This window comes from Diaporthe amygdali (genome assembly GCF_026229845.1).
Source record: "Diaporthe amygdali strain CAA958 chromosome Unknown NODE_3_length_2959817_cov_65_330692, whole genome shotgun sequence".
Classification (NCBI taxonomy): Eukaryota; Fungi; Ascomycota; class Sordariomycetes; order Diaporthales; family Diaporthaceae; genus Diaporthe; species Diaporthe amygdali.
In genome coordinates, this window is record NW_026517023.1 from 726,132 (window position 1) to 740,246 (window position 14,115).

The 14,115-nt window shown below is 54.6% G+C and overlaps 5 protein-coding genes across 5 annotated transcripts; 4 read left to right on the forward strand and 1 right to left on the reverse strand.

Moving 5' to 3' along the window:
- Positions 1 to 594: 594 nt before the first annotated feature.
- J7T55_002620 (uncharacterized protein) lies at positions 595 to 2,480 on the reverse strand (the record flags this gene model as incomplete). Its single annotated transcript, XM_053137711.1, has 2 exons — positions 595 to 875; positions 956 to 2,480. 2 exons carry the CDS (start codon positions 2,478 to 2,480, stop codon positions 595 to 597), a joined length of 1,806 nt encoding a protein of 601 aa, XP_052998489.1.
- A 1,958-nt stretch (positions 2,481 to 4,438) lies between these two features.
- Positions 4,439 to 6,176, forward strand: J7T55_002621 (uncharacterized protein; the record flags this gene model as incomplete). Its single annotated transcript, XM_053137712.1, has 3 exons — positions 4,439 to 4,620; positions 4,697 to 5,133; positions 5,233 to 6,176. The coding sequence occupies 3 exons, from the start codon at positions 4,439 to 4,441 to the stop codon at positions 6,174 to 6,176; spliced, it is 1,563 nt and encodes a 520-aa protein (XP_052998490.1).
- A 1,171-nt stretch (positions 6,177 to 7,347) lies between these two features.
- On the forward strand, positions 7,348 to 9,096 carry J7T55_002622 (uncharacterized protein; the record flags this gene model as incomplete). The annotated part of the gene is made up of 1 exon (XM_053137713.1): positions 7,348 to 9,096. The coding sequence occupies one exon, from the start codon at positions 7,348 to 7,350 to the stop codon at positions 9,094 to 9,096; it is 1,749 nt and encodes a 582-aa protein (XP_052998491.1).
- A 444-nt stretch (positions 9,097 to 9,540) lies between these two features.
- Positions 9,541 to 10,671, forward strand: J7T55_002623 (uncharacterized protein; the record flags this gene model as incomplete). The annotated part of the gene is made up of 1 exon (XM_053137715.1): positions 9,541 to 10,671. One exon carries the CDS (start codon positions 9,541 to 9,543, stop codon positions 10,669 to 10,671), a length of 1,131 nt encoding a protein of 376 aa, XP_052998492.1.
- A 1,344-nt stretch (positions 10,672 to 12,015) lies between these two features.
- J7T55_002624 (uncharacterized protein) lies at positions 12,016 to 13,903 on the forward strand (the record flags this gene model as incomplete). Its single annotated transcript, XM_053137716.1, has 2 exons — positions 12,016 to 13,605; positions 13,670 to 13,903. 2 exons carry the CDS (start codon positions 12,016 to 12,018, stop codon positions 13,901 to 13,903), a joined length of 1,824 nt encoding a protein of 607 aa, XP_052998493.1.
- Positions 13,904 to 14,115: the final 212 nt, after the last annotated feature.

The following is a 14,115-nucleotide window of genomic DNA, read 5'->3' on the forward strand; positions in this document are numbered from 1 at the left end:
CGGTATGGAGCTTCAATTTTGGGGGCCAGATGACGCAAGAGAAGATTCTTAATCTCCTCATTACCTACGCAACTTCAAGATCGTCAGAAAAACGCTACTTTGGCCACGTTGCAACCGCCAGGACGGCTTGGGGGCTAGACCCAATGGGCTGCCACCCGGAAAGGAGCCGTGCACAATGACAAATGAGTTCTGAGATATTGAATACACTGGAAAAGGAAGCACGCCTCCGTATCTGGGAGCATCGCACGAGCAACATCGCCTATATTGCACACTGTCCTAAGGGATCCTTTCATAGGTCTCTTTTTTGCAGAGCGGGACCAGAACACTAGCCGCAAGAACACGCTGACTAGCAACACAGCTCGTCTTATCTGGAAAAACAAACTTGATGTAAACAGAGATTAGAGGAGCTTAGAGGGCTGAGCGAAGAATTGTTTAACAGAAGAAACCGCAGAGGCTCTTATCCTTTTGGCTATTCCTTCTACCTGAGATTATAGGTTTGTCTATTCTTCAGTCCCAGTGATGAACAAGTGCAGTGATGCACTGCAATGTAGTATCATCATTTTGTAAAACATTGACCCAGAATGACAAGAGAATCTATGGAGCAATGCGGTCGCGCAAGAGCCGCTTCGCTTTTTTCATGGTTTTCCGCAGGTACTTGATTCCGCCCTGGCCTTCTTCTGGACGTCCCATTTCCTCTTTCCGGAGCATGGACTTGGCCACGTCGAGAAAGCCGTCACCACTAAGCAAGCCGCTGGATCCACCGCCGTCACGTGTGCCAATGTGGAACTCGCGAGGCAGCCCGAGTAGCCTCTCCATTCTCTCAAAAGTGTTTGTAACCATCTGAATAAACATGGTGGTTTGGAGATTTCCGGATTCTGTGCTCTTTAAGTTAGCCTGAAGTACAGAAAAGGCCACGGTCAATGAATGACTTCTAGTGATCAGTGGGAAGACTCACGGAGGGGACACTCATCAAAGCCACAGAAACCGGAAATTGGACTCATCCTGCCGTGGTCGCTGTCGGCTACAAGCTCAAGGTACTGCCGGATATGTGCGAAGACAGCAACGTGGAGCCGCAAGATGTGCACGTAGCAGACGAGAGCGAGGAATACCATGGGCGGGTCCGGCGGCGCCTTGGTCACAGAGCTAAGGCTGCTGGGCGGAGTGGACGAGGCACGGCTGGGAGAAGAAGAGGAAGATGTGGATGTGCTACTGGTGTCCGGCGAGACTGCCGCCGTGGTTGTTCCGCGACTCATCTTAGAGGCTTCGATGGAGGTGCCGAAGGTTGCCAACGGTGGAACAGCGGCCGCAGCCAGCAGATTATGAAAGTCAGCCGGCGAGGGGTTAGGAAACGGCCGAGAGTCGGTGGCGGTGGCTAGAACGTCTAGATAGCGCCGTGTAGAGTTGAGTATGTCCCCCAGCAGCGGGGTGGTGGTGGCGTGTCCTGAAGCGACTGGTCTCTCAAGCTCGGAGGGAATAAGTATTTTCAGCGTCCCGTCAGGTGGGCTTTTGACCATGCGTCGGAGTTGTGTTGCCAATTCCAGGTTGATCCGAGCTAGCTCTTCCATCAGACGATAGCGAGTCTCCTCGGTAGAGTTGGAGCTCGTGGGGAGGCCAAGCCCCCAAATGTCCAGATCTCCCAGAGACGACTGATCTAGAATGTCTCCTCCTTGGACAGCTTGAGGCCAAGGCACCCTCTGGTGTTGAACGTCCGCTCCTTCTCCACTTGCAAGTGAACTTCGCAGGCCAGCAGGCCATTCTGAGGGGTTCGCGCCTTCGGAGCCGTTCTTGTGGGTGAAATCACCGGCCAAGTAGTCATCCAGGTTGAGATCACTCGCATCCCAACCTGGAGTGGCCAATGTCGTCTGTGATCTGGGTGTCGGTCCACAATGCGGATGTGGTAGTTGTGCGGATCCAGCCACGATATCCATCATCGGGCTCCATTCGGGCGAGCTGACATGGCTTGACGCTCCTGCTGCTGCTCCTTGATCTGATTTTCCGAAGGCATCCAGGGACGGCCATTCGAATGTGGCAAATCCTGGAGTGAAGCTGACTGGAGATTGAGATGGTCGATTCTGGAGTCGTCCGGGCGAGTTCGTACCCGACGCCGTTTGCACTTGGAGCTGAGCTTGTGGCCGCGCTGGCCCCTGGCCTTGACTTTGATCTTGACGTCGATTGTCCCGATTATCGTTGTGATGTCGGCGACGCTTGTGGGATGGCATGGCCGCACTGCCAGTGTTGGTAGTAGTACTCATGCTTGTAGTCGAGCGGCCACCTGTATCGTGATCCCTGATTGTATAGTGCCGCATGTGATATATTGGGGTGGTAATGCATTTGGCATCAGCCTTAGCGCATCGATCGCACCGCCCGCTCGGGTCGTTTCCCTCACGCAGGCACCCCAGCTTCTGGCCCCGGCAGCGGTCACAGGCCGAGCGCCGCGATGAAAGGCCCGTTGTGGACGCCTGATCCCCTCCAGCTGGCATGGTGTTTTGTTTTGGGGATTGACCTGGTTCCTGGTGTCGGGACAGTGGGTGACGAGAGAACTTTGAGTGTTTGGCGCTGGATCCTGTCGGGCACTAAAGGCTTCAGGAGGACACTTGTGGAACAGATAGGGCGCTGATTAAAGTGACAGTTGGGATCGACGAATAGTTGCACAGCCGTGAGGCGGCTCCACGTACCTTCATGCACAAGCTTTGGCAAGAACATGGAACCACTGCCGGCAGAACGGATACGCCATACGGTCGGTAACAGTTTGACAGGTGTGAGGAAGCACCTCACGTCAGAATTGAAACAAGACAGGCGTCAGCTGACATGTCCACCTCATGCTAACAAATTAGTCATCGCACACCCTTCAACCTTGCAACTCCGCGGGAGAGAGTGCTGTAGAGTCACCCGGGATTGGGGGGGATTTGCGTGGATTTTGGAAGTTCTACATAGCTAAAACAAACCTAAGAGGCACTGTTGATCAATATTGATAGCAGGTTATTTAGTGGTTGGTGTGGAGATGAAGGAATTATGGGATTTATGTTGCCTGCGCGTAGCCTGCTCAGGTGTGTACGTTGGTATGCAGTCCACATTGTGGGTCGAGGTGCATATCTTTCTATTCGTCGTCGTACTGGCTGCGACTTGCTCCTAATTTACCCTCCACATAGTAAATCATAGCTCCATTCAGACACCTGGTTGCAGATATTCCTCTAACGAGTCAGACCTTCATGATATGTCAGGTAAGCACTGCTGCAAGAAGCGTGCGTATTGCTCGCGTGCGCCATCACTTCGCCGCCTTTTGCTTCGTCACCTTTTCCACAATTGGGTTCCTCCTCTTCTTTGGGTCCGCTCGAAGAGGAACAAGGCTCTTGATCTTGTTGCTTTCGATGCGATCTACGGTGGATACATCGTCTACTGTTGCCCCTTTTGGAAAGGTAGGATTGCCTTATTGCCAGCGGAACCGCACGCCCACTGATCTGCACTGCGCCTTTGGTTACAGCCATGAGTCTGCCTCTTCTTTACATTGTCGCGTATCTCACACACGTACACCTTGACGGACAAACATTTGACCCATTTTCACCCGATACGCAGCATCTTACCCTCCTCTATTTGTCAACTCCATGAAATTGGCATAGTATTTTCACTTTTCCACGCACACAATCTTTTTCATATCTGAACAAAGGTTCCCAGCATGAATGTAATCCAAAGCCAACAGTAATACCAGCACCTTTGAGCACCATAAACAAACGGAGGGTCTCAAAGAGGGCCCCTCTGGAGGAAGGAAGTACCTTGTGATACAGCATTAGTGGTGGCGGGCACGACTGAAGTGAGATTTTCCACAATACAGTAGGCAGAGTGTTCCTGTTATTGGGAGTAACGACATACTTCATGATGCAAAATGAACCATGAAAAATCTTTTTGAATCAGAAATTGTTAAGGATGATTTTAAGGCTGGGCACGGGCCGTTTCTACAGTAAGCATATTGCTGGGTCTTGTTGTCGCCATTACGTCGAATTCAAAATGTCGACACACTTTCACGGTCAGGGGAGGGTAAGATTCAGCTCAAACTTCGGCATGTTCAGCTATGATTTTTCAAACCAAATTTTGAAGGATTATCGGGCTCGGAAATCGGAGCTCCAAATAAGGCATGCCAGCCCGAGTCCGGGTTCCTGCTTACAACCACCCACCGGCTTAAGCCCCGTATGGCAACGGACATTAGTTTCATGGTGTGGTGACGACGTTCCCGTGTCGTCGAAAAGCGGAAAAGGACGCTGTATGTACATGAATAAAAGTGAGACTCGACTGTATGCCTCCTTGGACCTTTCTTGTCTGTGATTAACTACCATTCCTGCTATTTTCATTGATCATTGTCCTTTCGCATTGATCCTACTTACTCTCCTCATCCAGACTTAGTGAGGTATGCACATTGAGAGTAATTATACGCATGAAACATAATATGGGCGTCCTCAACATGTTAAATTGGGCAAGCTCAGGATGGGCTCCGCTATGGCTGGCTGCCTCGGCTGGGGTGATATACGCTATAGCGAGCTGCGTGTATCTCCTGTACTTCCATCCTGCCTCCCGGTTTCCTGGACCTAAGCTGGCGGCCATCTCCTACGTTTCCTACTGTTATTATTGGTGAGTGCGCGTTGACTCTCAATATGAGATTTCCTACTCACTTCAAAATGACACGTATGACTGACGACTTGTGAAGGATTGTTGGGCGCCACCCATGGCGCCAGGAGGACCTCATCCGCGAGTACGGCGACGTCGTGCGGATCGGGCCTAATGATGTTCTCTTCTACACTCCTCAGGCGGTAATGGATATATATGGGCCAATGTCGAAGGGCCAGGAGGCGTTTGTTAAGACGAACCTGATGGACTTCGGCCAAGGCGACCTGGGCTTCAGCTGGCAGCCCAACCCGGCGATTCGCAAGGCAACTGGGAAGAAGATTCTCCCTGCCTTCAGCAACAAGGCTAACAAGAACAAGGAGCCACTTGTGCATGCCTACATCGACCTGTTCATTGATAAGATGAGGAATTTGGGCGGCAAGCCTGAGGGTCTGCTCATGAATGACTGGCTCTATTGGCTCGCTGTCGACATGGCTGCTGATCTGGCCTATGGGCGTGAGATGACCCATCTGAAAGACGGTATATTACATCTTTTCACTCTGCACTCCATTATTAATAATACATTGAAGCCGTACATTGAAGCCGTACTCAAGACTGACTACCACTTCGTTCAACCAGGCAAAACATCCGACTTCGCTTCAAGCCTCCGCGCTACGTCCTTTTCCGCCCTGCTGATCCAGCTTTCCAAGAAGATGCCCATGATCGGGCTTCTCGCTCCGCTCTTCATACCGCTCAGGGTCTATCGAGCTGTACCCGCCATCATAGCCGCCAACCGCGCCGAGGTACAGGCGCGCATCGACCGGCGGGGCAAGACCAAGCACCCAGACTACGTGGACTTCCTCATCGGGCCCGACGACCCGCCACCGTCGAACAAGAAGGAGCGCGAGCACCTCGAGCAGGTGGCATTCCAAATGTTTGCCGCCGGCTACGACCCGATCAACATCATTACATACGCGGGCATGTTCTTCCTGTTGCAGAACCCCAAGGTGCACGCTGCCCTCACTGCCGAGATCCGCGGGGCGTTTAGCAGCTACGACGAGATCACCCACGACGTCCTGATCGGCCTACCTTACCTGCAGGCCTTCATCCATGAGTCGCTGCGCAAACACCTGATTGCGCCGACGGGCATGCCGCGCATCAGCCCCGGTGCGACTATTGACGGTAATTACGTGCCCAAGGGCGTCATTGTCGAGTCGAGCCCCTTCACCGCCATGCGCCACGAGCGCTACTTTACCGATCCGCTCGAGTTCCGTCCGGAGCGTTGGCTGCCGCACGACCATCCGCTCTACGACGCGCGCTTCGCCGACGACAACCTGCGTGCGTTTTTCCCATTCAGTCTGGGCGTGCGCCAGTGTGCCGGGCGGGAGATTGCGTGGACGCAGTATCGGCTCTTCATCGCCAAGGTGCTGTGGACGTTTGATCTTGAGGCCGTGAGCGGCCATGACAAGTCGTTCGATCAGGATGTCAGCGCACATGTGATGTGGAATCACCCGGATTTGTTTGTGCGTTTCTTGCCCGCTAAGGGACAGGAGTTGAATGGCCATCTGCACCCGATTTCTTGATCGGACGGAGGGAGACAAAATCAAGCTGGTCCTAAGTCCGGGGTTCGAGTGGGGGATTGCTTGGCCTATTGTGGATGGAGCTCTCAGCTTGTGTTGGACCTTAGAAACATCCACTGATAGCGTGGACGAGAATTCATAGAGCTTCACTTTACCAGATCATGAGTTCGACAGGAACTATCAAGCAATCATGTTGGATTGCCCATACTAGGTAGAACGAGATTGAATACATGTGGCAATTTCATGAGGCAATATGTTAGCCCTTAGACCCCTTCCTCTTTCCGGTCTTGTTGCAGTCGTTTCATCTCCTCTTAGGGTAGCTTGAGTGTATCGCCGGAAAATACGACTCGTAGCAATGCTGAGGCTCTTCTTTGATCTGCTGATTTCCTGTGACAATGTTTTAATTCAGAACGAGACGACTAAAAGATCAAAGAAAAGCATATAAATCTCACCAATCCAGTTATGCCCCCCTAGTATTTACTGCTGCACTGGCAAGTGGGCACCAAGATCAAAACGAACAAGACCAGAGTGACAATCCGTTCAATTATACCAACTCACCCCCTGTCAAGCAGAGACCTGTGATTTGTCTTGACGTTGCTAGACCGCTGTCAGATGGACTAACAGTACTAGGTGCAGTATTCGCACGAACTAGTTAGAGTCTACCTACTAGCGGCTGATTCGAGAGATCTTATCTGATCCGCTGTGTTGATTTCAGGGTCCGCCGAATGTGGTAACGCGAGTCCGACTCGCCAGGGGTTGCTTTCGAATTAGGAAATCCCAAGCCGACCGAGACTTACACGAGCGTATGCATATCGGAGATGTTGCCATGGCGCTCCAAATTACTTCCTGTGGCGCGTCAAACTGCAAGAGCTCCAAGTTCACATGTCGGCCATCTCGTTGCTCATTTAAATAGCCATCTCACTTCAAAATGTCTCCCAGGGCACTTCAAATTCGAAGAGCTCCAAGTTCAGTTGTCGAAATCACATTGCTGATTCGAGGAGCCTGATATTGCTCTTTCGTGCCCGTCCCATCCTCATGACACCTTAGACGTCGGACTCTAATTTTCAACATCACACCCAAACAGGTCCGTCTCCGAGACATAATCCTGGAGCGTCGCGTTGAATGCCGCTCTACATACGACCTTACTGACGCAGGGTTCACATCAGCCGCAAAAATGTTCCTCGACGCAGTGCGAAAGGACAAGGCCAGCGCCACGGACGGCCGCGATCCTATTCAAGAGCGGTCCGCGGATACCACGCCGAGCGACACAGACAAGCCCGGTCCCTCGGACCAGGAACAGGAACAGGAACAAATCATGTTGGAAGAGAAGGAACCGGCCGAGCCGCATTTTGAACGCGGCCTCCGGTTCTGGGCAATTATCGTCGTGCTCGGGATCTCGGGTCTTCTGGGCTCGCTTGAACACACGGTGGTCGTGACGGCCGGCCCATACATTCTGCAGGATCTCAACATGCGGGAGGAGTTCGTCTGGATCACCAACGGTTTCTTCGTCACCAGCACAGCCATGACGCCACTACTTGGACAGCTATGCAACATATTCGGCCGGCGGTGGGTGTTCCTTACCGTGATCGCTTTCAACACGCTTGGCAGTGGCATCTGCGGCGGCGCGACCAGCAGCGACATGCTGATCGCCGGGCGGGCCCTCCAAGGCGCCGGTTCGGGCGGTATTGTGCTGATTATAAACATTATCGTGTCGGACCTGTGTCCCCTACGCCATCGCGGACGATATTTCGCTGTGATCTTGGCTATCTATGGCATCGGCCTGGCTACTGGCCCGCTAATTGGTGGTGTTGTTGCCGAATACTCGACGTGGCGATGGGTCTTCTACCTGAGCCTGCCCATCGGTGGCTTCTCAATGATTTCTATGTTCTTCCTCCTGCGCTACGATACCATCGACAACACAACCATGGGCCAGAAGCTGCGCCGGCTTGACATCGTCGGCAACCTTATTCTTGCAGCCAGCACTGTGTCGGTCCTGTACTCGTTGACATACGCCGGCACAATCTACTCATGGAGCTCGTGGCATACTCTGGTGCCCCTTCTGGTAGGATTCTTGGGCTTCTTAATCTTCGGCCTCTATGAAGCCTCAGGGCTGCCAGTCGAGCCCGTCATGCCGATGCGGCTGCTCGCGCATCGCACGTCCATTATCGTCTTCATCAACACATGGGTCAACGCATGCATGTACCTATGGTTTCTATACTTCCTGCCAATTTATTTCCAGGCCGTCGCGCTATATTCGGCCACCCGTGCTGGCTATTCGCTTTTCCCGCAAGCTGCCGCCGGCGCTCCCGCCTCGATCGTCGCCGGCCTTATCCTCAGCCGCTGGGGCAAATTCAAAGCCCTCCACTTTGCTGGCTTCGCCTTCTGCGCCGTAGGCATGGGTATCACCTCCCTCGTCGACGAATCAACATCCATCGTGCACTGGGCTGCCTGTCAGATCCTTGTGGCCATCGGCGTAGGCGTCGTCGTCGACACGCTGCCGCCCGCCTTCCAGGCGCCCGTGTCCGAGGACGACCAGGCGGCCGCGACGTCGTGCTGGGCATTTATGCGCTCCTTCGGCGGCATATGGGGCGTCGCCATCCCCGCCGTCGTCTTCAACAACCGCGTCGACGAGATGTTGACCTCGACGGTATCGGACCCGGCAGCGCGTGCTCTACTGGGACGCGGCGGCGCATTCCAGGAGGCCTCGGCGAACTTCGTCAGGCAGTTTGCCCCAGACGTGCAGGCCGAGATCCGCACGCTCTATGCCGACGCCCTCGACCGCGTTTTCTGGGTCGGCGCCGTCTTCGCGGTTGTGGGAGCCCTGTTGTGCCTCATCGAGAAGGAGGTGCCGATGCGGCTTCACCTTCAGACCAGATACCACCTTGAGAAAGGGGAAAAGACTGGGCATGGGAATGAGGCGTAGGCGGGTTCCGAGATGAGCGTCACTCCTTGGTCCCAAGGCTGAGCCGGACCTCGAAGAGGAGATTGAAAATCAAGAAGCCACTCGGAGCCGAGCTGGATTTGAAAGAGGAAATTGAGAATCAAGAAACCGGTCGGGCCGAAAGTACCACCCTCTTCGCTCAGGTACGACAATTTACGGGAAGATCTGTACGTGTAAGATAGATAGATGAACAGTATAGATAGGTTGGCCTCCAAGTGGGTAAGCAGATAGTAAGATGGAACTCCGACTTCTTCGGCCTCGGCTTTCCCAATCTAGTTTGAGACTTAGAATAGACCGTTTAGGAAGTCTGCTTTCAATTTTTATGGGCAGCAAACACAACCTTCATTAGATTTAAGTTACCCAGGATCTTGATCTGAGGCTGATCATAGCAAACCCAATCGATCCCAAGTCCAGCCCGAATCCAAAATGCCATCCGCCGTATTCAAGCAGACATCTGTCCAGAAGGCTCTGGTGCAAGATTCCAAGGGCAAGCCCGTCGTCGTCGACAATGCACCACTTCCAAAACTCGGTCCCGGCGATCTTCTAATCAAGACCATCATGGTAGCCCTTAACCCGTTCGACTACAAAATGCCGGCAGCGACCCCGAGCAAGGGCGCTGTGATAGGCAACGACTTTGTCGGCACGGTAGTCCAGATACACGACGAGTTTGAGGGCACAAGCCGCGCCGACAACGATGATAACATACACATCCAGCTCGGCGACACAGTCTGCGGCACCGTTCACGGCTCCAACGCCGCCGACCCCTCCAACGGCGCTTTTGCCGAATACATTCGGGTGCCAGCGGATCTCGTCCTACGGGTGCCCAGTTTCTTCAAGCCGCAAGACGCCGCCACGCTCGGGTGCGCCCTAGGCACCGCCATCGTAGCCTTCTGGGAGAGCGGCGGCCTCCAGCTCCCCATCAGCCCGGCCTCACCCGCCTTACCCGCCTCCGACCCAGTCCCAGTGCTAGTCTACGGCGGCAGCACCGCTTCGGGTACCATGGCGCTGCAGCTCCTGCGTCTCTCGGGCGCGAACCCGCTGATCGCCACCTGCTCACCGCGCAGCTTCGAGCTCGCACGCGCCTACGGCGCCACCAGCGTGTACGACTATCTGGACCCGGAGACGCCGGCGCGCATCCGGGCCGAGACGAGCGGCGACTTGGAGCATGCGCTCGATACCATCACCGACGCGGGCTCGGTGGCGTGCTGCGAGGCGGCGCTGTCGCGCTTTGGCGGGCGCCTGGCGACCCTTGAGCGTTGCCCGGACGAGATGCGCACGCGCAAGTCCGTGGATGTGGATTTTGTGATTGCGCTCGAGGTGTTTGGAAAGGAAATCGACTTGGGCCTCGAGGGTTATCGACGGCCGGCCAGTGACGAGAAGCGCAAGGCCGCAGCGGGGTGGTTCCGCGTGTTTCAGAGATTGTTAGACGACCGCAAGTTGAAGGCGCATCCGGTCAAGGTGCTGGAGCCGGGCTTTGGTAGTATAGTCAAGGGATTGGAGATGCTCAAGTCGGGTTCTGTATCTGGACATAAGCTTGTTGTGCCTTTACATCCTTGAGGCGGACTTTTTGGTTCCTATTTCCCGGTTGTTATCGTACTCAAGCTGGGCCCATTATATATAGACAGGACTTGTATCATCCTTAGATATCTGAGATTATAAGGCGGGGATTACTACCTTATCTTTCCGGATGATTCCTCCGCTGCTTCACTTCCAATGCCACTTCAGCTCGGACAAGATGCCCTCTAGCTCATACCTTCTAATCTCATCTATCGAGTCGAAGTCTTTCCATATATGCCTGTACGCCATGATCGCATGCCGGAGTTCTGGATTGCACTCCTCCATGCATCCACCCCTGCTCAAAGAGCGTTCAGGTAAGGTCTCACAGTCGACCACCATATCTTGACCCAATCCAGGTTCAGGTCCCGGTCATCCGTGATGGTGACGTTTTCAATGTTTCTATAAGTTAAGAAGCAATCATATCAAAGGTAAAGCTGGGTACAGCTTTTTCTATGGGCAACTTGAAGCCCACTAAGTCAAAAGCGACTTTCCCGCAGTTTGGCTGCCCCTCGGCATCTGCCGAGCTCCTCGATCCGGGTCTTGTATGCTGGTGGACTATGGAGGTGGGGGCCGGCCGCGAAAATTCGGCGGTCGGGGTTGAGTTGCTTACAGCAGGTCAGGGCCACATGCTGATATAATGCATGCATCCTTGCAAGCGCTCAGCTCTCCCCGAAGACCCCTTGGGAAGCGTCATGCGACAGCCCGTGGCCTTGGTCAGGTTGCAGAGCCTCCACCACGACGACGAGTCAGCTGGCGACTGTGTCCGAACTTTATCATGAGACAGGCGGTTGGCCCCCCACGACTCGTGGACGGCTGTCGACTGGCAGAGAGGACTGGACAGGCGGGAGTGGGTGTCGTGTCTCAGACAACGGCGTTTTTGCCCGGGTGCGTTGTTACGGGACCACCCCGGCCTGGGATACTTCAGGGTCCTCGACTCAGATGGGGCAGGCAAAAGGTGGTGCAAATCCAGGGTCTTCCCCAGGGCCACTGCATACTTCCGACGGGACCCTAGTCCACTTGGCATGATGGCTTACTTTTGCCTCGATGTGAATGGGTGGGCGCCATTTTGGCCCCAGATATCCCCACCGCCTTGAAGAGTCTTATCTATTCCATCTTTGGGTGTGTTGTCTATCTGGCAGCTATCTAAACGACGGTCAGCTGGCTGTCCTTCGCCCAACCCTCCCTCTTGTCCGGTCTCACATCCGTAACATGATCTTTTGGCCTTTGGTTGGGATAGATTTGCATAGATTTTTTAGGTGACACTCCTTTTCTTCCGGCTTGACTTTTGTCGCCAACTGCTTACTTGCTTTTACGCCTGATCCGTATTTTGTCCATTGTCCTGCCATGGACGAGAAAACGCCCTTATTGCGACCACTTGTACGGAGAGAGTCTGGGAAGCTCCGCTATGAGCTGCTCCTCGCTCTCCTCGCGATTGCGTGCTTCATCACATTCGGAGTCGTAGTACACAAGTCCCCAAATCCTAGACAGGACGTTTACAGCATCGATATAGACATAAAGACAAAGGACTTCTCATGGGGTAACATAACACCCAGCAAGAAACTGGAGTGGCATAGCTGCTTTGATGGCGAGTATGATTGCGCTCGGCTGAAAGTGCCCATGGACTGGCTCGAGCCTGATAACGGAAGACATGTGGTCCTCGCGGTCGTTCGGCTGCAGGCCACAGAGAAAAACGACTACAAAGGTCCAGTATTCTTCAACCCTGGCGGTCCTGGTGGCTCTGGTATCTGGGCGCTGAAGGACCACGGGGCGCAGCTGCAAGCTGTTGTCGGCCGGAACTTCGACATCGTGACATTTGACCCGCGGGGCGTCGGGGCGTCGGTGCCCAGGATCGAGTGCTGGGACTCGGCCCAGAAGCGCCAGAACTGGGCCATGCAAGAGACGCCGGTCATCGACTCGCATCCGGGAGTCATGTACGATGTGTGGGCGCGCGCGGCGGCCTTCTCGCAGGCGTGCGAGCAGTCGCACAACGCCACGGGCCTCCTGCAGCACGTTGGCACGGCGTCGCATGCGCGCGACATGCTCGAGATCCTCGACCAAATGGGTGAGGACAAGCTTCAGTACTGGGGCTTCAGCTACGGCACCATCCTCGGCGGGACTTTTGCCGCCATGTACCCGGATAGGGTCGGACGGCTGGTCAGTGATGGCAACGTCGACTACGAGGAGTGGTACAATGGCCGGCACATCAACTCTGTCCGTGATGCCGACAGTGTCATGGCGGCTTTCTATAGCTTGTGTCACAAGGCCGGTCCTCTCAACTGCGCTTTCCACGGCAGTTCGCCCTACGATATCGAAGAACGCCACCAGGCCGTTCTCGAACGGCTACGCGTGCAGCCCATCATTTACATGCCGGAAACTGGCTTCGGATCCGAGCTGCCGGAGATAATCACCTTCTCGAAGATTCGCAAGCTGGCAGCAACATCTCTGTACCGGCCGAACTATTATTTCACGCACCTGGCCAAGATCCTCGCCGGACTTGAGAAGGGCGACGGCAGGGCCTACTACGACTTCGTCACCCGATACGGCCTGCCATTCTCCGACGTGTGTTCTGCACTGCACATCCCACCGGAGGAGCCACTGACCAGCGTGGGAGAAGGCAGCGACGACGCCTTCCCCATGATCCTTTGCGCGGACGGAAAGTCTCTGCCCACAAGCCCTGCCGAGTTTGAGGAGCACGTCGAGGAGATGCAGCGCGTGAGCCACAGCAACGGCGCAATCGTCGTGAAGGACCGCATCGCGTGCGCCGGGCGCCAGGTCCGGCCGAAGTGGAGCTTCAAGGGGCCGTTCGAGGCCAAGACCAGCCATCCCATCCTGTACGTCGCGAACATGGCCGACAACATCACGCCGCTGGTCAGCGCGCGGAACAACTCGGCCGGATTCGAGGACTCGGTGGTGCTCGTGCAGAACTCGTACGGTGTAAGTGCTTTCGGCCCTGTCTGGATGTGATGAAATTTTGTGCTGACTTGTTGCATCTGTGTAGCACACCAGCTTAGCTGCGCCTTCAGTGTGTACGGCCAAAGCTATCAGGGAATATTTCCAGTCTGGCACCCTTCCTCGGGATGGAACCACCTGCGAGCCAGAGACTCTGCCATTCGATCTGCCTGGCCACAGTATGGCAAGCGCCGGTTTTGAAGACAAGGAACTCGCTGAAGCATCACTGCTGCTGTCTCTCAAGGCGGACTTCGGCCTTGGCGCAAGCCAGAGAAGGCTTTAGAGCCGATCAAAGATAGGGAGATTGAGGGATTCAAATGCTTTGATTATGTTCGCTTCTCCCATAGCCATCAATCTGAACGCGGGGTAGGATTTCCAAGACGGAGTCACGGTAGAATTTACTGGGCGCTATACGTTCCACCAATGACTGATGAATGGGCATGGGAGGAGTATCTCGGGATTTGGGCGTTGTTTGGTAGGGATGGACGTGGGGGA